The 26,802-nt window shown below is 34.8% G+C and overlaps 1 protein-coding gene across 8 annotated transcripts in view; it reads left to right on the forward strand.

Moving 5' to 3' along the window:
* LOC132565335 (dual specificity protein phosphatase CDC14A-like) overlaps positions 1-19,070 on the forward strand; it is a 30,471-nt gene extending 11,401 nt beyond the window's left edge. Inside the window, exons 8-17 of one of the 8 annotated variants that reach the window (XM_060229978.1) lie at positions 81-143; positions 952-1,039; positions 3,738-3,968; positions 4,343-4,481; positions 4,802-4,976; positions 6,106-6,218; positions 6,582-6,782; positions 7,664-7,711; positions 8,413-8,437; positions 15,550-19,070. In XM_060229978.1, coding sequence (XP_060085961.1) covers positions 81-143; positions 952-1,039; positions 3,738-3,968; positions 4,343-4,481; positions 4,802-4,976; positions 6,106-6,218; positions 6,582-6,782; positions 7,664-7,711; positions 8,413-8,437; positions 15,550-15,576 — 1,110 coding nt within the window. In that variant the 3' untranslated portion in view covers positions 15,577-19,070. Of the gene's footprint in view, positions 1-80; positions 144-951; positions 1,040-3,737; positions 3,969-4,342; positions 4,482-4,801; positions 4,977-6,105; positions 6,219-6,581; positions 6,783-7,663; positions 7,712-8,412; positions 8,438-12,091; positions 12,231-15,549 lie in introns of those variants that run through there. The other 7 variants (XM_060229975.1, XM_060229976.1, XM_060229980.1 and 4 more) reach the window with 7 other exon arrangements.
* Positions 19,071-26,802: the final 7,732 nt, after the last annotated feature.

A 26,802-nucleotide genomic window follows, 5' to 3' on the forward strand; every position in this document is an offset into this window, starting at 1 on the left:
TTTCCTTCATTTGTTTTTAAAAAAATATTACCAAAGACCAGTAATATATTGTCTTTTAAAATGTGTTTTGTTTATTTCAGGCATTAGCAAATGGTTTCTTTAACTTTGACACATTTGATGTGGATGAATATGAACATTACGAGGTATGTATGATAGAATAGTGCTGTATGCTAGCTTCAAAAACCCAATAGACTTTTATAGTTGAAATTAAAGTATTGTAGAAATTAATGCAATTGATGAATAATATATGATTCTAAATCATCAATGATTTTTAGGAAAATCTGCTGTATATGATGAACACTGACTTTCAGATGATGTTCATGACTCTGGTTCATTCAATCTATTAGGCTGTAAAATGTCTAATGTTTTGAGGTGTTTCTATAGAGAAAATTTGAACTCTTTGTCACAATATTCTGTATCAGATGCCACTGAGAGAAAAGTACAGTTCTATTGTATTTAAATATATTGAGAACACTAATGTGCATTCTGCATGTAAAAATTATGTGTTCAAAATTTTAAAAAAGAAACATTGTTAAAATAATTTAGTGTATTCACAATAGAAATTGTCCTATTTATTAATATAATCTCATATACATATACAGGGTATAGGAAAGTCTTTTCTGGTGAAAATTTTAACATTGATTTTCATTTTGTTGTGTCCTACAATGTTGATTTTCATTTCGTTGTCCTACAATATTGTTTTATGATCAGAATATTGCATAAATGTACAATCTGCAGATAACAAGGATGTATGTAACAAGACTATGATTATAGTTGTGATATGATATTTTTCACTTGGATCTAGTTCTATTATTCTCTCTATAGTTTTAACTCTTTTTTCATTTTCTATAATCCCTACAAGGTGCCTTGTAAACTTCAATATTTCAATCACTGTTTCGTCACTGCAGGGCACGAAGTCTTAATAAGAGTGATGACAATTCTTTATTCCAGAAAGTAGAAAATGGAGACTTCAACTGGATTGTGCCAAACAAATTCTTGGCCTTTTGTGGGCCACATACCAAAACCAAGATTGAAAATGGTAGGCCCCTTTAGCATTGACAAATTGTAGTACTAATACCCAATATCACAGCTGTGGGCGTCTGGTGCCGGTCAGGCTGAGAAGTTTGTGTCCACTGTATATTGTTATCCTAACTCTCAGGTTACTGTCCTGGAAAACAAATTTTAACCAGGACTGGAACAGTGATTTCAGGTTAATATTATGTGTTGGACAAGAAACTTCACTGTATTACATGTATACTGGTCAATGTTGATTAACAGTGAACAATCAGAAAATCAGAATTTGTCTTTGTATTCCACCAAACATTTATCAATATCTGATTATATAAAAGGGATAAAAATGGGGAGACGGGGAATGGAAAATAATTTCCATATCTTTTGAAATATGGATGTATTTTTTGGCCTACCAACTTCCCTATGATTATTGAGGGATTTTTCTTTTTTCTGATTGGTACACATAAACATTGACTACTCTAAATATGTTTGTAAGGGATTGGATTGTTTTCTGATGAAAATGATTTTGATTTTCTCTTCCTCTTTAGCGGGTGGAAAATGGGGACCTCAATTGGCTTATTCCCCGTAAAATGTTGGCCTTTAGTGGTCCCCACTCCAAGAGCCAGATAGAGAATGGTATGATGTCATTATCAGCGTGCCCGCTGAGTGCTACACATATAGCTGTAGTTGTCCGGAATAGTCACAAGCAGTGACCTTTGAACTCATGCCTTTATCTGTCTGCTAACAGCTGCTGTTGCTGTGCCTCTAAACACCATCATTTAGTTGTACTTGGTAGTTGACAATTTTTCTTTGTTCATAAATTCTGAGAACATCTTCACCCCTAGAGTTCATAAACTATCAGAATTTTCTATCTCTTTACTATCATATCAAGTCAAGAGGAACAGTTATTTCTCTATATGTACTTTACTTAGAAATGTAGTCAAAGATGAGAAAATCATTTTTATTTTCGAATTTCTCTTTTAATACAATTTCAAAAACTACATGGTTATTTATATCTAGCACAGGGAAAACATGATTTTTGTAAATTTTAGTAAGGAAGTGGGCAAACACTTAGTTTTTCTTTTTTTTTTTTTTTTTTTTTTGTTCATTTCTTTTGATTAAGTCAAATTGTCTTGATAGATTCTTTGTTTAGTTTGTAGGTTTGTAGATACTGTAGTTGGCAAACCATCAATCTTCTCAGTGCACTCATATTGCAGAGTGCATGGTTCATACCCATCATTAGTATAGAGAAATCTCCATAATTTATTTGTATGCAGCATGAATTAGGATAGTTGAATTTGGCTATATATAGTAGTGATAGAAATAGGCCTTGTATATATGGATATGTTGAAATCTATTTTAGGGTACTCTACCACATCTGTCAATTATCCAATATCACAGATTGACTGGCACTGGAGACTAAAGAATAAAGTTGACTGTTTGCCCACACTACCTTGGATTTATTCAATTCAGATTTTCATTCCTTGGTTAATCACATCCAGTGTACTTAATAATGTTAACACAGTGACTTTAGCAGTTTTAGTGGTAGCCGTCATCAAAGATTGGTTACATATTGAAGTGATAAGGTATCACACTTTATTTTGAAATCTGGCATCCAATATCTGGAAATAAGTCAGCTCACATCATTGATCACTGAAGTAGAATGACCAATAAAAGTCATTGTCATAGTCCTGTCATAAACCTATATCAACATTTGGCGAGAGCTGATGTGGAAAAATCTTTTACATCAGAATGAAAACAGTATTTTCACTTTGATCTCCAACTGGAAAATTTTAACTGAAAGAGTGCAAAGATAAACATTTTGGCCTGTGAGCACAATTATATGAAACAATATTTGATTTGAACTTTCATGGATATATTAAGAATATCTTAAGAAGATAGATCAGTAACAGATTTATGTCTTATTTTCCATTTATTTGTCCTATTTAGGATGACAACACACAAAGCCAGATTCAATGGAAAGGGTTAAGTTTACTTCAAGATGATAAATTAATACAGCTACAGGCTGACGACATTATAAGTACAACCACAATGTAACATATTTGTATTAATAGTTTGTTGTGTTTTTAACATCAGGTAGTTCTTGGGATATAGTTATCTGGTTTGCTCTGATTTTGATGAAGGGAATAACTGAGATTTTTAAAGTTAAATTGTGAGATGCTTGGATGTATTTTTGTCAAATACTTAAATAATATTTCCAGGGGATTAAGCCTGAAGATAATGAGGGCTTTAAGAGTATGTAATGACATGATATATGATGTTAGGATAACTCAGGAAATATCATAGTAGATTCTTAAGATGCGTACACTGCTAGCAAACACCAGTTTATCATATATATCTGTGTTTTGATTAAAACTTTATAATGACATCAGTTTTCACATATACTGGGTTGAATTAATGCATGTTTTTTTTTTGTTTTTTAACTGAATATCTTGAAATGTTTGCTATTCATCAGAGACAGTTAAGTGTTTAATGTTTAATTGTTGATAACGATATCTTTCATATTCAACTCAGTATATTGTCATTTGTTCTCTATTTAATGAAATGTAAAGTGGTTGCAAGTGAAGATCTTGAAATTTATTTTTTCATGGAAAGATCAGGTATACTAAAATGATTTTTTGCTACTACATGTATTTTCTTTTTTTATAAAAATTGTCTACTAGTTCTGTAATTGTGTTCATTACTGTTGATTTTTGCATTTTCAGGCTACCCCCTCCATGCACCCGAGGCGTATTTCCCTTACTTCAGAAAACACAACGTCACAACAATAGTGCGACTAAACAAGAAGATTTACGATGCACGTCGATTCACAGACGCTGGCTTCGACCACTATGACCTGTTCTTTATAGATGGCAGCACGCCGAGTGATAGTATAATGCGACAGTTCCTAGAACTTAGTGAAAATGCAGAGGGGGGCATAGCTGTTCATTGTAAAGGTATAGTCCACACACAAATTAAATAAGATAGATATAAGATTTATTGAGTAACTCTGTGTATGCATATTATGTTTTGACTCAACGTTCATGGTCTTTGAATCATTGATCGCGACATAGTATTGTATCTTACTTTCCTGTCGCAATATGATAGTGTATTAATGTATCTTATCTGTAATCAGTTTTGATATCAACCCTTTTAGCCCAGTATGCTTATGTTAATGTCCATGTACTGTAAAGGGAGGTCACCCCTGCCAACATTCAGAATTAACACTTCTTTTGTGAGCTGGATATCTGATTAACTCCCCTGACAGTGTCAGTTGTGGTGTGGTATTTCCAGTTTGACTTGCTATAAATATGTTCTTTTTGTCTTGCAGCGGGTCTTGGTCGTACGGGTACTCTGATAGCTTGTTATATGATGAAACACTATAAGTTCACAGCAGCTGAGTCTATAGCATGGTGCAGGATATCACGGCCAGGCTCGGTCATCGGGCCACAACAGAACTTTTTAGAAGAGTATGTGTCATTAGGTTACATCTTATTTGAATTTTAGACTGGGTTTGTTCAAACAAAGTAATGATGATCTAGTATGATAAACAGATTTTCAAGTAAGACATTCTTTCCAGAAAAATAAGTTATTTTCTTCTGTAGCAAGTGGAAAAAATATGTGCATGTATTTAGAACTTTATTTTTTAGCACTACAAAACCAGTTGTTGCACTTTTGAAATGAATATTTGTATTTAGATATTTCTGAGACAACGTTTTTGTCTAAAGCAGAGACACAGAAAAGCAAGTACTGTATATCTTACTAGCTGTAATGATTTTACCATTTACAGAAAACAGGCATGGTTGTGGATGCAGGGAGATCTATTTCGAGCAAAGATTAAAGAAAATGATCGGAAACGAGACCGGCATCACAGTGTGTCTAAAATACTCTCTGGTGTTGATGACATGAGAATTCAAGATGCCCTTGAAAATGAGAAATATGCATTTGAGGCAGAATCTCATCTAGTATGTTATTTCTGATTGATAAATTCCACTCAACTAGTTTACAGTATCTGTAATACAATTCATGGTTTGTGTGACTAAAATATGAAATCATTTAAGAAATATTAATTTGATCAGCTAACAGGATATAGATATTTCATGATCGATGTTAAAATAATAACTTGATGCAGAATATGTAACCTGATAAGCTAGAGTTCTTGCTTAGGGCTGTTTCAGAATTAAATGGGGAAACGGAGGGACCACTTTTTTTTACCCATACTGTAACATTTATCCAATTCTCAAGCATAATAGAGTTTTTGCCAAATCCAATAACCCACCCAATTAAATTTGTTACTTCAGCAATCCCCACAGAATTTTCCTTGTTAACATGACACCCAAAAATATTTTCCCAAACTGAACACACTAAATATTGACATTTCAAAATAAAAAACTCCATATATTGCCACATATTTAGATCTTGGAAAGTTGTTATTTTTCAATCTATTAGCTCCATACCTATACTGGAAGTTTGCAATGAATACAATGGAGAGAAGTACTCATTATATGCCATTTTTACTTCATTTATTTCACATGATGTGGTTATTTTCTCCTTATGTCAAATCCAGACTGGTCCACTACAATATATTGATGTGATTTTGTATTATGAACATGCCAAGAGTCAGCTTGACTACAATCAACAGAAATGCTTACTTATGAATGTCCCCATTAAGGATTCCAGGCCATTTTCGTCAAGCCATGTGGCCACCTCATTTATACTCTAGTTTTCCTTCGTCACTTTTTTTCGAAGTTGCATTTGTTCTCCCATCCCAAAACCAATACAAGTGATCTCCCTTGAACTTTTGAAGTGTTGTCCAAACCACCCACAAAAAAATAGTTCATCTGCTGCCAGACTGCTAAGCACATTTAATTCTGGAACAGCCCTTAGCAGATGATTTGACAATACAGTGCAAGTAATGTGGCCTGTGGCTGCAAATAATCTGTCACCCAAAAGATAAATCATTTTGAAAATTTACAAATTTTTCAAGTACTGAAAGTGCTGTGACCCATGAAGTGTATGAATTCCTTTCTCTTAACTATTTTTCTGCTTTAAAGATTACATGTTATGAAGGATATTGGTTTTTGAACATTTCAGTACTCCGGTCCTGTTACCAGAGGCAGTCTTATTGAGACACAAGGAGACAAACTAAACCAGATGAAACTTCTACGGTCTAAACACGCCCGCTCTGCCACCGCCGGTGCAGTAGGGTAAATATGATAATAAATTCAACTGAAAATTAGTCTTGTTTGCAGTTTCAGGAAAAATTTATTTCTGTCAAATTTTCAAATAGAATATTTGAAAGATAATAAATGTTTTTTATTCAGTTTAATAGATAATTGATATCAATTTCAAATTTTTGACATGTTATGGAAACACTATGAGTCTTATATAAACAATGTTTCCAGAACTTTGTCACCAGGATATTCTACATGTGGTTAGTGTCTTATGCTCTGCTTGATTTGTACTCGTATGCTAGTGCTTTGAGTCTGTGTATGTTCGGAGTTTGAGTTTGTCCTGTTGTCTCGTCCTCTGTTAGGGCTAGAAGTTACACTGCTTTCTTATTGATATAGGCATGATGATGTGAAGGGCCACAAACGATCGACAACACAGCCTTTCCGCCCCATAGGGTCAAAGAGTGCTCACTCAGGCACAGCAATGTCTCCACTAAAGGCCTCAAAGGTCAGCACTGTTAGCAACAACCATAGCAACTCAACATCATCTGTAAAGCGGAACACACGCCATGCTACCGGCTCCTCCACTAGTGCCAAAAGGTAAGATTTTACTCCCAAGTTGAACTTTGACCCCTTGTGTTTTTATTCTGTGTATGTGACAGTACATTGAACCTGGACATGGACTACCATTGAATGCTGTATAGTATACATTGCTTGAGTTCATAATACAGTTGCAATTCAGATTTGCACTTTGACCTCTTTGAACTTTCAACCGCTTTATCCTTCCTTCCTTGTCCTTCAACACAGTCACAATTCATTGAACTAATCTTGTTTCTTGTATTATATTGTTTGATAAGAAAGGAGCAGATATTGATTATATCTTTGTGTAATTAAAAAAGTCTGCTTTGAGAAACTAGAATATAATCATTTTCCTGATGAACTGCCAAACAGCACGAAGCCTTAAGAATCTGTTATCTCTTATCTTTTTATTTTTTGGTGTAGGAATTTTCTTTGTATTTTTAAAGAAAGTTATGTAAATTGAGATTTTGTGTGCGTGTGTGTTTGTGTGCGTGTGTGCATGCGAGAGAGAGAGAGAGAAGATTATTCTCATTGTTAACTATTTATTGGGTAAACAATTTTTTTATTCTTATTTATTCTCCATTGATAACTAACATTTTTCTTGTTTTTTTTTTTTTTTTTTTTACAATCTTAAATAGTTGGAGTTATTTTTCACATGGTTTCTTGTAAATTTTTATCCTGTATTACTCAAATATTTTGGATTCCTTTTTTGCATAGGAAGTCTCCTCATAACTAACAATGTATTTATGGAAAGAAATTCTTTGTCTGTCATTTTCAATATCTTTGAAAGTTCAGGGGTGTATGGGTTTTTTTATTTTTTTGTTTTTTTTTTCTTTTAACATACTGTATATATGATGAAATTTTAAAGTTGTGTATGAAATGTCGCCTTCTGGTTTTTGTAGAAAGTACCACTCCCACACCTATAGCCTGAGGAAGGCCATGGGCACAAGGTATATATTGCCCTAACGAGATATATACTGGCGTTTTTTCTTAGAACCCTGGTCCACTGGACCCCTGATTTTGATTTTTTTTTACTCCTACAGCGATCCTCACGTTTGGTTCTCACACTGCATGCTTGCGTACAGTCAAACTTAATTTATTATCCAGCTGTGATGTTTTTTTGTTGTTTTATTTCATTTTTTTTTTGGTGTAAATTCTTAATTTTTGTAGGCTTGGACTTTTGTTGGACTTGTGATTTTACATTAATTTGGGGAGTGTTGATATTTCATGTTATGTATATCGTATTTTTTAATGTCGTTTTATTTTTATAATACAAACTGTATGTGTTCTTGTGATAAACCTATCATAATGCCTGAATGAGGATATTTGGAAACTTAGTATCACTAGTTAGAAGAAAATAACAATGGAACTACATATGGTGTTCGGCATTTTATTATAGAAGTATTCCGGGGAGTCTATACCTAAATGTAAGATTTGTGGTTTAATATGTAACCTAGTCTGGTGACTGGCACTTAACTGGAGTTTATAGATCACAACCTTCATGTCATAATCTTGAGAATTCTAAATATATATAAAAGTAGAAAGTACCACTTAATGAAAAGTTACTTGAAAACTCCTCGATATCGACTTTGACAATTTGTTTGATTTTTGCAATAATATCTTATTTATTTTTTGTATGTTTTATTTACAGTTATACAATGACTGTTCATCTTTCTGTATGTGGGCTCATGAGATTTGGTTTCATTTTTACATGGCTTCCATCCACTTCTCTCCAATCTATTTTATCTTCTACCACAATCCATTGTCTTTTTCTATCCAAGTTTGGACTTGGCAGCTTTTGATGTGGATCTGACTTGGTGTTGTGTCTTCCCTGTTATCTAAGCTACAAGTTTTGCATGTGTTTATGTTGGAGCCTATAATTTTCTGTTATAGTGAAGATGGATATCAAACTGACATATTTGATATATGTGTGATATATTACGTATATAGTTATGAGAAGAGAATGGATATTTGATAAGTGATCAGGATTCTCATCGTTGGTAAAACATTTTGATTAGAGGAAAATGAAGTTCAAATTTTTTAATTCACCACCTCTCTTTTTCATGCTTTTGCTGTATTCTTATAGAATTCTGTAAAATCTCTCACACAGAAGAAAATGATTTTATAATTGTGACTTTGTATTGAATATTTATATAAATAGTAATTGTAACTTGTTTGTATCAGTGTTCTTCCTCTTGGTTGACTTGACCTTAGTAACCTAGACTTGATTCTCGTCTCCAAAATCACAATCATACATACCATGTACTACAGTGCATGCTAAGCCTGTCTAGACCTATATATATATTTGATCGATGGTTACAACTTTCTGTATAGCCAGATTAAATGTGTGGGATTGTATCTTGTCTTGGTGTCTGTGATTAGCAGATTGTATTACACCACAGTAGTTAGTCAAACTTTCTTCAATATTCAGTCATTTCTAAGCATACATCTCCATCTCTTCATGTTTGTTTCTCTTTAGATCATCACTATGATGAGAGAGGGGAAGGGGTGTGAAAAAATATGATGTCAGGATTAGAATTTTGTCTTTTGAACTTGATTGATGATTAGCCCTGAATACAATAGAACAATATCCCAGAACTAAACTCCTCAGCTGGGTTTGATATTGCCTTGCTTTCTTGCTCCATAAATCAACTTGCTTGTGAAGATCATGGAAACTTTGGCATGCTAGTGGGAATTGATCCGCTTGTGAGCATTTGTCTTGCTAGTAAGCATCAGCATGCTTTTCACCATGGGCATATTAATGAGAAATGTTCTTTAAAAATCTGGTAATACAAGTTTTGTTTGCGACGTATCATTGCTGGATGATAAAAAAATTCACATATTCCTTTTCATATTCACACCTTACATTTCTAAATATTCTTTTTACCATTCTCACCATTTGTGTTCATTTTAGAATAATTCCATGTGTAGTTGTTGAAAATTTCGATTGTCATTTAAATATCAAATACATGATTCTTTTCGAAGTTAATGGATGGGATTTGTGACCCCTACCAAAATTTGATATAGACTCCAATATTAATATGCAAGTAGTATCTATTATAAAAGGGATTGGGTATTAATTTAGCATGGACAGATTCAGAAACTTGATGCTTAAATTCTAGAAAATATTTTAAATATGTATCTATTTATGAACACATGTACATTTGTCGAAAAGTGACATTAACCTTATTCCAAAAAGCATGGAAATAACTAACCAAGTGTTAACTCTGTTAACTCCACATCTTCCAATCAACACAAATTGTAACATTAATATTTTAGGCTGTTTATAAAGGGTACCATAGATTATTGAATTTTACATGTACTTATCTACTACTTTTAGTCTGTCACTTTCAACTGAATGAAAAATTCAGCTAAACATGTTAAAACATTTTAAGTTAAAAAAAAGTGCAATCATCATTATGTTCATGTCAGTATCTGTAGACTCCTAGAAATTTGCTCATTATGAGTGATTTACAATCGATATTGGTTTTAAATGAGCATTCAAATCATCAGTGTCACTTCAAAGAACAAGGATTCACTTCATTAACTTTCCTTTCTTTCTTGTTAACATTTTACAGTGGGTCTACAGTCATATCTTCATTTAGTACTTCCCCAATCGTTAGATCCTTTCATAGCACATTCTGGCTAAATAAGGGTTATATAAAGTTATTGTGTTTTTGCGTGTCATATGCTTGTAACTTCATTATATACTTCTGTCTCTTTATTCTTGGTTATGACTCAAAGTCCCTGTAATTTCGCTGCAGAATTTACTTTGAAGATTTAATCTTGCAACATAACCTTAGAATGAGCTTTTCAGGCTTGGTCCTATATTGTTACATCATGACTTTAGACCTACTTTAAAATAAGTCCTGTTGTCTCTTAACTGAACCAAGTTGAACATTTTTATTTTGGTCTACCAATGAGTATCCTGTTATCCACCTGGGTTTCACATTACATATTGATGGTTTTTCCCAATTTTCATCATTAACCATTTCTCGAATCACCAAATCCATTGTTTCACTGACGTGTCTGCTGACACTTGTGGATACAGCAGCTGTAATTCAACCTTCTCAACAACATTTTGTAGTCTGTATCATCCACTTAAATGTAGAGCACCTTATTGATGTGAACACTAGGAAGTACCTGTTGATACAGAAGTAGTCATAACCCCTACTTGATCATGTAGCCTGTATAATCTGAAAGAAAAGGGGGAGGGGGCACCTTGTCACCATCAACACTTGTACCTGTAGGTACAGGCATTGTAATTCAATGATCCAAAAAGCATCATTCTGTAGCCTGTATCATATGCTAAATAAAGGGGGGCACCTTGTCACCATCAACACTTGTACCTGTAGGTACAGGCATTGTAATTCAATGATCCAAAAAGCATCATTCTGTAGCCTGTATCATATGCTAAATAAAGGGGGGCACCTTGTCACCATCAACACTTGCACCTGTAGGTACAGGCATTGTAATTCAATGCTCCCACATCATTCTGTAGCCTATATCATCTGCTAAATAAGGGGGGGGGGGGCACCTTGTCACCATCAACACTTGTACCTGTAGGTACAGGCATTGTAGTTCAATCCTTGCAACATCATTCTGTAGCCTGTATCATATGCTAAATAAGGGTGGGGGGGCACCTTGTCATCATCAACACTTGTACCTGTAGATACAAGCATTGTAACTCAACCCTCACAACAACATTTCTATCCTATATCATCCACAGATATATAGACATTTTGTCTTGTCATCACTTACTTCCTGTATATGCAAGCTTGTAGGTTTACTAGGCAAGTGGGAGATTTATAGGAAGTTGATTGTAACAAAGCATTTGGATGCCAGGGACACACGTAGCACTACTGTAGTAGTACTGTAGATTTATGTGGTGTTAATGATCTATCACACAGTGGTGATCAGGAGTCGTCTGTGTGTATGCGGATGGTGTGATGTAGAAGCCTCACAATCGCTAACCTTTGTCGTGTATACTGGTGTCAGCCCTAACCACTAAACTGGTGCTAACCTTACCATCATTCATTCCTTCCCATCCGAATTTCCATATATATATATATTTCTCAAAGTTACCAAAATTGATAAAAGGCTGTCAGTTGTTTTCCAAAATTCACATATTTAAAAAAGAAAGAAAAAATTCATCTTCATAGATTTCCTTAGCAACAACAACAATGAATATTGAGAAGAAAATGGAAATACAGAAAAAATGCTCAAAATTATTTATTCTCAGCATTCATGGCTTACATTCCTGCAATATAAACAATTCTCTCTCCAAAATCTAATGCATATTCGCTTGTATCTATTGCCTCCCTTGACAGCAGCTCTTCAAGCAGATATGACAATGATTCCCAAGACTACTTTGAGAATAGACTCAACAAGGATTTTAAAAGCAACCTGTATAATACTTCAGCAGACCTGAGCTCATGGCCGTACAAATATCAGTTACGTTCTTCTACAGTAAGTTAATTAATCATTTTCATCACCTTCGTCTTAATCAGCTTCCGTGATAATGGTTTCATCGTTGTGTTTAGCTGTTCTATGTAGCCACTACTTTGCTGTCCTAACACACTAACTACCACCATTTTCGCGTTGTTACTCGATATAGACACATATTTCTCACTGTTGTATTTCAGCCACTGTAGCTGTTAATTGCACCTTGTTAGAGTAAGCTTAATTCCTGTTAAACTGGCCATTTCAGTGTAAATTTCCTGTCCTAGCTCAGAGCAAGAAATCAGCTAACTTAAGTAAAGTAACTGTGTGATTTAAAAAGTATATCAACATTTATATCTGAAATTATCATATGATGCCAAATTGTATTTCCGTGTCAAAAATAGCAAGTTAATTTGAATTGTAAAATGTATAACAGATTTCATTGTACCATTTGATAAATTCTTAATTAACTAAAATTGCTAGCAGTAAGTTAAATTGTTATTTATTTTTGACTTTTGAATATGATTCTTTCTCGTATTTGTAAAGTAACGAGAGCTTTAACCCGATTTTCCAGGAGAAAGCTGTGGCAATCTAGGCTACCGGTAGTTAGATAGTTGGATGGTATCAGGAAGAGGCTGTTTTAAACCCTCACTTATGTCTTAGTTTTGTGTAAATAGTGCAGAGAAATTGATATGTTTTGATGTCAATAGACACTCAATAAAACAAAGTACAAATGGTGTCCAACTTGAAATTAAAGAAACAGTGGTATACCAAGTATTTGTACATTCAAATTTCATACTCTCAAACTTTTTTATTTTTGGACATGGATACAAAATATGAAAGTTTCTTACACATTGCTAAGCTTTCGAAGAGGGCTATGACCACCTCCATTCTGGTTGTTGTGAATGTTGTAAACTCTGGGCATTGTTGGTATTTGGGAAATATAACATGCTTGATGAATTTTTCACCTCTCTGTTGTTGAATATACTGTACACAAATTAACAATTTTTTTGATTACCAGGTTACTAAGCGACCACACACTAATACTGGCATCTCATTTGAAGGGGACGGTGTAAGATATCTGTATAGGTGTGCTGTGGATTGAATACGTACATATATATATATATATATTAGAAAACAATGAATTATTCATTTCTTACTCTAATACCCATGGATTTACAAAAGGTGTTGGTTACCATAGTAATAATGTCCTCTTACGTACTGAACATGTCCTCTATGTTGTTTTCATGTTTTGGCTCCGGTTGATCGGAGGATTTCAAATATTCCAACTTTGTGCTGTGACTTTCTTTTGTTCTGACATTCTTTGACTTAAACTATGAGAGGTAAGTTCTCTGGAAATTTCACGGGACAACAACCATTGCCCTAGATTTTCGGATGTGGTGAGTGTTGGTGTGACTTTTAAGGATGTTTGTGGGATCTACCAGTGTCCTGTCTCCAATTGGGATTTATTCCTGTAACTCAATAAGTACCATCTTCTTTCTCTAAAAATCTTTTTGTCGACTACTTATCTTTCAAAGTTTTGGTTTCTGTCCTTGTTGTGATACTATGAAAATGACTTAATGTGGTACATTGTCTGCTAACAGATTACTTACTTTTTGTCCTTTTGCAGTGAACTGTAAATTTCTTCATTTTTAATATATACCATATGTAAGCTGAACGTCTGTCACAAATCAAGTGATATGGTGAGGTTCATATGTATAATCTCCATGTGTTGAATATCAGGTAGTTTATAGTTATAATACATGTTTATGAAACATCTGCAGATTATAAAATGAATGCAGTGGGAAAGTTTTTTACATCTTTAATTGACTTAAGCAACATGTCAGTATCCAGAACATGTGGGTTATATTGAATTTCTGTGCTTCAGAATTTATTGGGAAAAGGATACAATTGAGATTGTTTTTCATTTTCTGTGATTCTATTATTTTACATTGAAATGATGGTGCATTTTCTTTTTTGACTTTGACCGAAAATAACTGCTGCTTTCAGCTCCCAGTATTATGTATGCTGATTATGTGATTTAATTGTCTGTATACATATCAATAAATTGTGATAAATTGCTGTTATCTATGTTGTCATACTGTATCTTGGGGAGGGGAGGGGGGGCTGGTTTCAAAATAGCTACATAACTTGATTCAGTCAAGCAGCTGAAGTTATATGATATTGGAATGGGAGGAATAGATGGTGAGTCTTCTTAAGACACGACATAGTATCTGAAGATGCCAATCAGGAAGAATGGACATACCAGAATGTTTACAACTGCAGTTTTTATGTGGAAAAAAGAAATCAGTTTCCAGTGTGAAATGTAGAATAAATAACGTCAGTATAGACCTTCACCTTGGAGAAAACTACCATCCTGACAGAATGTTTTACCGTCTGTAATTTAAATCTGTACTATGGTGTGTACTGAATCATTTCAGTATACTGATGTCACTGACATATCATGGAAGTCAATTTTGTGGTCCATGGTTTCTAAACACTTTCATTTAACATTGCAGTATTGCAATTTCTGCCTTTTCCCCCTTTTTGACTTGAGATACTATGAAGTGCATGGTTTGTGTGCTGGAGTGTTCATATACCACACATTGTACAGCATCATCCATATTGTACATCTATTGTACAGTGATAATTATACATCTGTTTTGTTCATTGCTTTAGCATTTTTAGCTATGGTATTTATAAATATACTCAAGACCAGCAAAAGCTGTGATTAATGTTGTCTGCCTATGTTTTGAAAAATATACAACATTTTTACATTCATTTATAAGTGTGTATTTTCATCATTATAATGCCTTATTGACCAAATTAAGTATTCAGTCTGGTTTTTGTTTTCATTGCTACTTGAAAGTTAAAGCAAATGTATGAAATATTTATGATAAAGATATACATATATCAACATTGTTTGTTAGAGAAAAGAGCTTGTATACATAATTTGTACATCACCTTTAAGATGAAATTTAGCATTTGCAGGTCAAGTAAAGGATAATCAAAATTTTCATTTTTGATATACATATGTAGTAACAATTCAAAACAAGGTATTTCAAACAAAGAGACAGACACACTTCTAAGGATGTGTGCCATTTTACCAATTTACTTAAAATCTAATTTCAAGAAAAATGGAATTTGATCATGGGAGAGAGTATCTCTAATTACACCAATGTGAGATTAAATGATTTCATGACACTGATGATGAAATCCAACTTAATGTGGAAGTTTAAAGATAGGAACATCATGATAGGTCATGTATCTCACTAACAACAGATATGTTGGACGGAATTTAGATTCTTGTTTAGTTGCATTATTTATTTTTCTTCTTCTCTTTCAGGTCGGTTCCTCATACTCGCAGTACTAAGACCACCCTGATACGATGACAGAGCTAACCAGCATCTGACCAGGTGGTTGTGATAATTAATCGACTATGCATGTGACAAAAAAAAAACAACCGCTTTGTCATGATTTTAATAATCATGGGGAAAAATGAGAAGGATCAAATTCTGTGAACAATATTTATCAATTTTAATTCTTCATTTCTTGAGAAGCTTTCAGAAGTTATTATATTTATGAAAAAATGCAGCCTATGGAATATTTATTGAACTACAAAGGAGATTGAAGGAGAAGATGAAATAGTCTTTGTTGATTATGGAAATTGAACTTGTGCTAGAAATTTTAAAGAAAAGAAAAAAAAAAGAAATATTGATTGAAATTATGAAAAATTTAGTTCATAGTCTTTCATAATTGTTAGGGCGAGAAACAAAACCATTGTCATGCAAAATTTCCAAGCTTGTGTGTTTACCATGTGTTTCAGGAGTTACAGTAAATATGCTGTTTGAAAATATTTATTTTTTATTAAAACCAAAACCAGTTGATCATAAAATTATTAGAAGTTCTCTAGTCAATTCAATGCCTTTGAATGAAAAGTGTGTCCATTTTGTCGCTTGATCACGTCTTTGGTCAGTTTCTTCATAACATAAATCCACTTATTGTAGGTGACAATATCTCAGACTTGAAAGAAACAAATCTTAATATTTTTTTTTTTTTTTTTAGTCTTTACAAAGTGATTTTAACACAGCATTAGACAACTTGGAATTTAGGCTTCAGGCTTGTTGAACTGTTTTATATTTATATTTTATGGTATTGTTATTAGAATCATCTTTTAAATGTGTGTTTTTACCAGCATGAAGAGTCAGTAACATAGATTAGACTCGAGATTGGCTCTGGCCATGTTGTTGCTGATATAAATGTTATAATTGAGTTTTCCTTCAAAACACTAATGTCACCATGTGCTAAAGAAAAACTCAATGAATGGAGGCAGGAAAATGTGTTATCATTTTGAATGAACATTTTGTTACCCACTGTTATAATGGCATTGATACTGTTACATTATGTTCCAGTAATGACTTTATACCCTACATGATTATCAGATATTCAATGTATATCCTGATTCATTCAGTTTTAAACATCATCCCACATTAAAAAGTTCTGTTAAGTTTCATTTCTGTTGGTGCATAAGTACTAATGAATGTGAACCCTTACACAGTGTGTTAATTGTTTCAAAATGACTTTTCATCATTTTTCTGCACTTTTGATTTGATGTCCTGCCTGATTTTTCAAATGATTATTGAAAAATCTGATATGAAGGATTAAGAACATATATAAGATGTTGGATCATATCTGCTTCGTCTATTTATTCCTGCATGTTGCTACATTATGCTCTATAGTCATGGCTTATTTTAGAACATTTTAGTCTTTTATTCTTCTATACTTTCCATCTTACTGAGCTTTTACTGTTGATGGTATCCATGTTAAATATTTCTGTGATAAAAATTTTAATTTGATGACAGAAATGTTTTAGTGTTGTTTTTCTCCTGTTTTTTTTAATTTGTTTTGCATGTTTTTAACCTGATTCTTTGACATTAGGGGAAAAACACTTGATTTTAATTTCAAATACAATGTGATGTTGTATTGAATTATTGGAAGTTTTGTTGTAATGTGTTGTTAAGGGGATAGGGTTCGTTGCCAAGGTAAATTTGATGCCAGAGTTGAACTTCAGGTGTTAAGGTCATATGAAGATGAAATATCCTTCATGATCCACTGTAGCATCACATGGTGACATCCATTTATTTGGTTTGGTTGAACTGTTGACACTGCTGTGTCAAACAGGATTGTTTATATGTATACAATATCGATAGCACTTTGATAGTATTTTAAAAATGTACATATAAGAATAGGAGAAAACCATTATTTGTACCAATATCAACTCACCAATGCCAAGAACTGCTTTTTATTTGCAGTTTGGTTCATATTTGAAATTTACAATTTTTTTTTCTTTTCTTAAATGAATTGATTAAGAATATATATGAAAAAAATTGAGACTTTTCAAGTTAGGAAGTTGCAAATTGATTGTGCATTATCTTTGGCTGACAGGAAAGGTGCTCAGGATCCTTATAATGTATGCCGATCAGTGATGAACCAACACCAAGAATCAGTAATATTACATGTGTTCATATCATCCAAACTCCATCTTGTAGAAATATCCACCTCAAATTTAATAATGAACCATGATAATTACACCCTCTTTCCATTTAACACCTATAACTTATTGCATCCTGTTGAGAGGAAAGCCATTAATATCCAATTGTTGTTACCCATCAAGTTGTTTATATATAATTTGTGGTGGATTTCCATCAGTGTTTTGCTTGATATTGAGTGGAAATGCACCTTCACAAACATTGTAGTGACCAAAGTTTCATATTAAAAATACCTCTCAAAATGTCCTCATTAACTTATATTACTTAATATAACATTAATTTACAAATTAATTTGAACTAATGGATCATATTAAGTGACTGGAACAAAAGGAAGTGGAATAAGACTGGTCATGTAGTGTACCTCTGTTATCAACCATTATCAAAGGTTACTAATGTCAAGGTCATATCCTTCACTTGTTGTTATCTATAAGGTCAAGGTCATATTCACAGTGCCTTTACTACACATATCTACTTCCATGTGAATTTCTTTATCTTGTATGGAACCAAGTGACCAGATTAATAAGAATTTGGTTAGTTTTAGAAACTTGAAATAATCGTATCAAAATTACCAGGAAAGAAAAAAAAATCTTATTTCAAGGGGAAGACTATTAGATTGGCAGCTGTTCATTTAAAACAGTTTTTCTTGTAAGCAGTTTTCAGTAAAAACAGATGCTGTATTCAAAAAATTAAGTTGTACAATTTACTGTTAATCCTTACATAGCTATAGCTACCTAAAATGTTGTTTTAGTCTGTGCAATTAACACTGATTATTTTCCTGTATTTATTTACATTCTACACCAGGTATGTGTCACTGTGTATTTTTTTATCTTCAACCTGTGAACAATTCTTTGTGCTGGAGTATCACAGAAAATGTGTGTAGCAGTGTTTGAGACTGTTGATACGTGATTTATCACACCAAATATGTTATACAAGAAAAAGTGAAAAATGTATACCAAAAAAATATATATAATTATAACCATACAAAGGATGTCACTGTTATTGTTTTCACCCAAATACTGCACGAACTTTATATATTTAATCTGTTTCCCATGAACAATGTTTGGGTGAGGAGGATGGAATATGTGATAATCCCTTTGTAAATTGAGTCAGTGATGACAAACATTTTTGCTGTACAGTTGATGTATAGGAGAGCCGTTTCTACATGTAGTGATAGTCACATGAGTGTACATAATAATGAACCAAGTGTATAGTTGACAATATTTTTATTATTCTATTGTTTTAGAGAATTATAGAGAGAATGAAATGAGAGTGAGAAAATCATCACTCCTGGGGAAAATAAAAGACTATTTCCTTCATAGTTATTGTTTTTATTATTGAACTTTTCATTCAACTCAGTACATTACATTTGTGGTTGAAATAATACCAAACAAAAAAAAAACAAAAACAAAGGTAATTATTGTACTTAGTATAAATCCCCAATCCCACATTTCCAATATTGGTGTAATAAAATACACTTCATATAATTTTTGTGGAAGATTATATAGTACCAGGCTGGTTGTATACACCCCATTAAAATTTTCCAAGAAAAGTTTTAATGCTTTTGTACACAATGTCAGTGTCGTTTTGTTTTAAAGGGCTACAACTCTTGATAATTGGATTTGTTTGCTGGGAACTTCTGCCAAAAAAAAAAAAAACTACAAACTATTAGAATTGAAACTCGGTATGCCATGGCTCCATCGATTTATGTAATGACCTATAGAAAGCAGTAAAAATTTAGTGTTGTGTCAAATAAAGGGAATTATCCCAATGCCCTGGAAAAATTTTGAAAATGAACAAAAGGTTATAACTCTTTGTATAAAGAGGGACAAACAACCGTATATACATAAGCAACATTGTGTTGTTTTAGTGTGGTGGATGTGTAAAACTCAGCAATGAGGGTCATGGTCAACCAAAGGTCATGACTCTAATTGGACTATAAGTGCTCAACATGAGGTAATCCCATGAGTCGGTTGCCATACAGAATTTGGAAATACATTATGCAATGACAATGTACTCATCTTGGATTTCTTGGTACCATGCACAAAATGCCTACACGTGTTGGGCAAAAAGGCTTGCTTTTCGCATCACCTTCCAAACTGAAGGTATTTCGGATACAAAATCCTTGCTGTACAGTTATTAGCTCACCTGGCTCCACGGGCCATTAGAACTATTGACTACATCGTCCGTCCATTGTTTTTTCTACAAATCCTCGTCTTAAACGACACAGTGGATTTTGACAAAATTTTGTCGGAGGCATCATTGGGGAATGAAATTAATGGGTAGTCTCAACCTTTCTTGGCCCTTAGGAGCTAGAGAGGTGAAAAAGGTTATATGTGCATTAAATAACCATGTTTTTTACGTTTAGTTCAAATCTCATTAAGCGTCCTAACATGACACGTTTTCTTTCCAGCCGCTAATCTTTTTGATGTCGGCTTTGCATTTTATCTGGACGAGGCACAGGGGCCTTGTAGTATTGCTGTACCAGAATGATAATCCGGTTTGATCAATGTGCACATACTTGTGTCCTATGGTTTACAACAGAGAGGCCCGTTGAGATAAATGTCGATCTGATGTTTTAGGTTCCCATTTGTAGATGTGTGAGGCGGTGAAAACGATGATTCCAGACACGTCCACGCATATCGTTGCCACTATGACAAGGGGTCCAACCTAAACCGTAGGTCACGGCCTAACTATCCCCGGTCACCATCCGCTTCACGACACAGCGGTGAGTAAAATAAGTGTTTTGTCTGCTTACAGAGAACGTTCCTTATCACATCAATATTGCGTTTCGGATCTAGAGGAATTTATCTTTATATTCGTGCAACGAATTCACAATATAACCCAGTCCTGTAAAAATAAACGTGAAAAAACCTCAGTGTTTTGACAGTCAAAACTGGTATCGAGGTCGGTTTTCCTACTTATTTGACTAATATATTACATATCAAACATTTGTATGATGTAACGATAACAGAATATGCAATATAAAACCTGAATTGTGTAAAAGAAATACTGGTACTGGTATATGAAACACCCACTGGTTCGATTTTTGTTAGTTTAGGAAAACCTTCGTCGGTCACGCCGAGTTTAGGACAATGTATAGTCTACCACAATGTCCATAAATGATCTTCTCACGCATGTTATCTTTGGTCTTGTCGGGGATAAAGCGAAAAACTACTCTTTATCAAAAAACAACCCACTATTTGAAGGAAACGGAACGTAAAATAAGTCGCATGCAGCTAACGACAAAATAAAAATAAGTAAAAAAGAAACGAACACAGAAATCAGTGTCTGTCCCATATCCCGGAGGAAACTCATGTGACATAAGCATCTATTTGTCGCAAATATTTAGGTGTTTTCTTAATGCACACTTCCAAATAAATGTTTTCCCACATACATGGCAAATATTTTTTCTCTCTCCGTGGACGTTTTGGTGTTGGTTGAGATACTTTTGGCTTTTGAATTCTTTCTGGCAATTTTCATGAGGACATTTAAAAGACATTTTGTCTGGTTTTGGTTTTAATTTCCCACAGACATCATTGCGTTTGTGATAATGTAGATCCTTTTGGTACGCAAATTGTTTCTGGCATTTATCACATAGTAGAACGCCTTCCTTGGATTTATGAAAAGACACTTTATGCGCTCTCAGATCATCAGATGCTGTGAATATTCGCCCAGTCATCGCAGGACATCCCCCCTGGTTTGCCATATTTTCTAATTCTATGACGGCGAAGGGCCGATCCCCCCCGCGTACAACTGGCCGCACTCCTCACAGTCGTGTCTGAAAACAATACGCATATAATTTGCCTGTAAAAATGGGAACGACGAAAATGACATCCTAACCTCTATTGGACCAACGAAGGTGTGCCTAATAAGTCCGAAATTGAAACAGTGTGTTATTCATAAGCCATAATTTGCAATTATGTTATACAATTCGGGTTTTATATTGCATATTCTGTTATCGTACAAATGTTTGATATGTAATATATTAGGCAAATAAGTGGGAAAACCGACCTCGATACCAGTTTTGACTGTCAAAACACTGAGGTTTTTTCACGTTTATTTTTACAGGACTGGGTTATATTGTGAATTCGTTGCACGAATATAAAGATAAATTCCTCTAGATCCGAAACGCAATATTGATGTGATAAGGAACGTTCTCTGTAAGCAGACAAAACACTTATTTTACTCACCGCTGTGTCGTGAAGCGGATGGTCGCCGCCATTTTGGTTGTGACCGGGGATAGTTAGGCCGTGACCTACGGGTTTAGGTTGGACCCCTTGTATGAATCACATCGGGCCAAACCCATCATCTTCTGTCGCACGGTCAAGGTCGGGCACAGGTGTTGCGTTTTACGGTACATGTTAATGATAACTAATAGGGAATGAATTTAAAAGTACCAATATGAAACCAATAAAATCCTCAAGGAAACGCTCATTAATATCCCCGCTCAGTGACATACAATACAACATGTATTTGCGATTTACAAATACATGTATATCTCCCAAGATATGAACTGTGCATATTTCTTGGAGTGTATTCACAGTACTGGAGGTAGTTGGAATTAAAATTACAGTACAATAAATGCCATCCAGCTTGTGACCATGAACGGTTTACCGTCAAAATTACTCTGTTTACTTCACAGATTACACTGACTGAAGTGAATTCCCCCATGTTAAATCAAATTATTACTGACATGAGGCATCAAAATATATACATTTAAGTAATGAATCATATTGTTAAGACTTTTAGGGTCGGTATAAATGACAAGAGTTTTGGAGGTGAATTGCCATATCGCGCACTCTACCGTTAAATGTACAAGCTCTGTCAGTTAAAACTACCGTAAACGCCATACCACGCATTATATTTTTTTGTGATTTTCATACATTTCATATGAAGACATGCATGAGTCTCAAATTTAAATGTCACCATCATTCTCAACAGTAAACATACATCAATCTCATCTTCATTGTCATCCGTTATCATACCACAACTTTGTTAAAGATCAACATCATCATCATCATCATCAAGATCATCATCATCATCATCGTCAGTAAACAGACACCATCATCATTAACATCATCGTCCGTCGTTATACATTAACATTACAAAGTTCAAAAACATAAATCATCATCATCATCATCATCATCATCATCATCATCACAATCACTGTCGTCGTCTGTAAAAAGACATCATTCTCGTCATTATCATCGTCGTCATCTATTAATCATTACTTTGCCATCCATCAAAATATATATTTCCGCGTTCATCATCAATCATTATCATTATCACCACCAGACATTTATTTATCTATTTATTCATTTATTTATTTAACATGTTTTACGTCGACTATCACGACCTTTCGGTCTTTCAGCAAACGAACCAGACATCATTAAAAACATTGTCTTTATACTTAAAAATCATACTTCCTTGCAGTCATTATCATCATCTTGATTATCATCGTATTTAGACAATAGAGTATTCGAAGAAAACTTGTTATAAGTACATATATGCACGATGCATTATCGTCAGAATTATAGAAAGTGTTTGAAATAACTACAACGTATTGCTGTAAGCATGTGTGTTTTTCTTTTAGGGAGAGAGAGAGATAATAAAGATTCGCGGAAGATAAAAGAATGCTATCCAGGAGTTAGGAATTATAACAGATTATCAATATCAGCAGTATGTGTAGTTATAAATGACCGAGCTAATTAATGGCGGAGCCAAGGATTAGTATTGACATGAAATCTAAACGGATGGTGGTCTAATTCGATGTTTTGGATTTTGGATATGGGTAAGATGTTATAAGGACATAAAATCTGCAGTCTATTGGAACTGAGCTATTAAAGCAGGCGAATGAGTTAGGTCAAAGGGTATATAGAGCTCGGCGAAAGAAAAAAAATATCGGTACTGCTGGTAGCATTCCCCATGTTAAACTTAAATGGTTAATGAAAATACTACAGACAGTTGTTGAAGGCGCTAGTAGTAAACATGCGAGTAGGTATGTACACTGCTGGTCTACCGGATATAGCCATGAAGATTTTAACACATCTATCCGAAAGACTTTGGAAACATGTCCACACCATTCATCAGAGGACTCTATAACACTTTTTCTCGGGTACCTACTGGCAACAATTGTCATTGCTTCAGAACCCCGAGTTCTTAGGAATTCCCATTTGGCAGCTATGAAACTATGTCAATGTCATTTATACGAAGAGACGTCATCACTACTCATTCTTGACATCTGGTGTCCAAATACCACAAGGACGCTGTCTCCTTCATATAGGGTATAAGATTTATGATATATTTGACCCGTGTGACATTCAAGCTAGGTAAAGGTAATTTATATACAAACAAATCTTAGCCGACCATCCCGACAGGACTTACTGGTAACCATTTAACAAGGCTCTGGTCATATGAAAGCAGAGATTATTAAAACGTTCACTGTATTTGACCGCCGTGACCAAAAACGTAAGTAATACTATTTTTCATGAGAAAACCAATCCAAGATCCAAGACACCTACTTGCCAAATATGATGAGCCTAGATCTCCTAATATATACTAAACAAAAAAGAAAGGTAGCACTACTTTATTCTGTGATTAATTAATTAACCCCTTCATAAATCCTTACCAATCATGTACGAATAAAGTAATTGATCAATTCTGATAAAACTGCAGTCATGGTTCATTATAAAACTTCGCGTTCAGTTGATTTTATTCGACTGTAAAGGACGTTGGGGTCAATTTCAAAGGTAACACCATTAGTAACGGGTATGGCCACCGTTTGCGAAGTAAACAGCAGTGCAGCGTCGTCGCATGAAACTCGTAAACCGGCGGATAATTCGAGGAGAGATGTTGTTCCATTCAGCGATCAAGGCTTGGGCCAGCTCCGGCAAGTTTGACGGCTGATTTTGACGTTCTCTCACGCGTCGCCCAAGAACGTCCCAGACATGCTCAATCGGTGACAAATCAGGTGATTTAGATGGCCAATCTAACACCTGTGCGTTATTCTGCTGCAAGAAAGTTCTGCTGACGCGACTGGTGTGCGCTGGTGCGTTATCCTGTTGAAAAATGGCGCCAACGCTATGGCGTCTTAAGAATGGCAGAACCACTGGTCTTAAAATTTCGTCCCAATATCGAATGCCGGTTAAATTGCCATTTTAACACAACAAGCCTGGTACGAGTCCCCCCACAAATACCACTCCAAACCATTACACTTCCGCCGCCAAAGCGGTCCCGTTCTGCGACGCAGCAGATCGCAAAACGCTCCCCTCGTCGCCTCCACACTCTGCACCTTCCGTCACCGTGTTGCAGACAAAACCTGGACTCATCTGAAAACAGAACATTGTTCCATTGTCGTAAGGCCCAACGACGGTGTACACGGGTCCAGTTACACCGATTATTACGGTGACGTCGCAACAAATTGGGTCCAGTGTAGGGACGCCGCGCTTTCAATTGGTAGGCCCTCAACCTGTTGCGGACTGTTTGGGGAGACACACGACGCCCAAATAATGTCCTTGTAGTCTCTACTGCGATTACGAATCGATTGCGCAAGTGTATCAATCGTATACGACGGTCATCCCTGGCGGTCGTTTTACGGGGTCGGCCGCTTCGGGGACGATAGGATGTTGACCCAGTTTGGTTTAAACGACTTACCAACTGGCAAGTTGTCTTAACACTGCAACCAAAATGCCGTGCAACTCGACGGCGAGACTCCCCAGCCTGGATCATGCCTACAGCCCTTTCTCTCTGTACTTGTGACAGCCAGGGCATAATGATAAGTTGATAGATAGCAAGATTAGGTGATTTCAAAGTCCTAAGGATCTAGGGAACAGTTGTCAGTTTGAATGTTTATGAAATTCAAGCGAAGATACAAGTTAGTCGCAGAAAACTTCGTGCAGCTCTTTCGCTAATACAGCCTTTCACGCTTGAATGATTTTGGTAACCCCCTTGGATTTTGTAATGTAAAACATTACCATTTTCTAATATTGCACAAACGTCATTTTGTTTTCACTCATTTACAGGTATTCGCCAAGGAAACATGTTAACCTTTCTTTTTTTTGTTGAGTATATATATATATGTATACATATATATGAACCATATGACAGTGAAATTAAATCAAGGCTGTTAACATAAGGAAACTTCATGGCAATCCATCCCTGGTATCTTCTGACCAAATATTAGGACCCAATTGCTGACAATCTTCGAGAAGTTGTCAAAAGTAAAACAACGAACTAAAGTTTCATCACTACCATTAGATCACGTACTATTATATCACTGGCATTTCGAGAGTCGTGAGCTAAATACGGATTCTGAACAGATTGCTGATGATACCGTCTGTTGTGTGCTGGTACCAGAAGTTAGCCAAAGTAAGCACTATGACGTAAGATGTGACGTAATCAGTGTTACTTATTGTCCTTGCTAGATCTGATGAAGTGATGACCACCAAGTATTTGCTCTATATATTTACCTAAGTAAATTTCCGTATTCAAAATTTTACAGAAGTAAAAGAGGGCCAATAACTCCCGTGGGATACATCGGGCCTTTTCAGATTGAACACCCTGGAGTACAACAAGCTGACTGCAGTATTTTAGGAGTAACTGAGAATGCCCGTTTCTGATTCAATCAGAATGTGGTTTTAAGAAATCTGTCATCTTTGGCGTTATCAAAAACTGTAGAATAATCTAATGGAGCAACATCAAGTTGAGTTTTGTTTTCTGAATCATGTACGACAGAACTCGTGGCAAGTTTTAGCCTTGAGCCTATTGGTAGTTGAGAAGAAATTTCAACTAAAACATACCCATGGAACCTGAACCCAAATTTGACAAAATCATATCCAAGAGTGGCTGACCCAGTCCGGACCCAATATAAAAGGGGAGGGGTGTAAATGTGGACTTGATCAAGGTGTGACACCTTAGTGTGACTGATATATGTAGCAGTACCAACATAATAGAGGAGAGAAACACTGAAAGCAGAAAGTGAAAGACTTTTCCTAATCTCTCCCAACTTGCATTCGTTCAAAATTAGAGAAATGAGATAAAAATACATACAC

This window comes from Ylistrum balloti, unplaced genomic scaffold (assembly GCF_031769215.1).
Source record: "Ylistrum balloti isolate Yb309-2 unplaced genomic scaffold, AGI_CSIRO_Ybal_v1 Utg369716, whole genome shotgun sequence".
Lineage (NCBI taxonomy): Eukaryota > Metazoa > Mollusca > Bivalvia > Pectinida > Pectinidae > Ylistrum > Ylistrum balloti.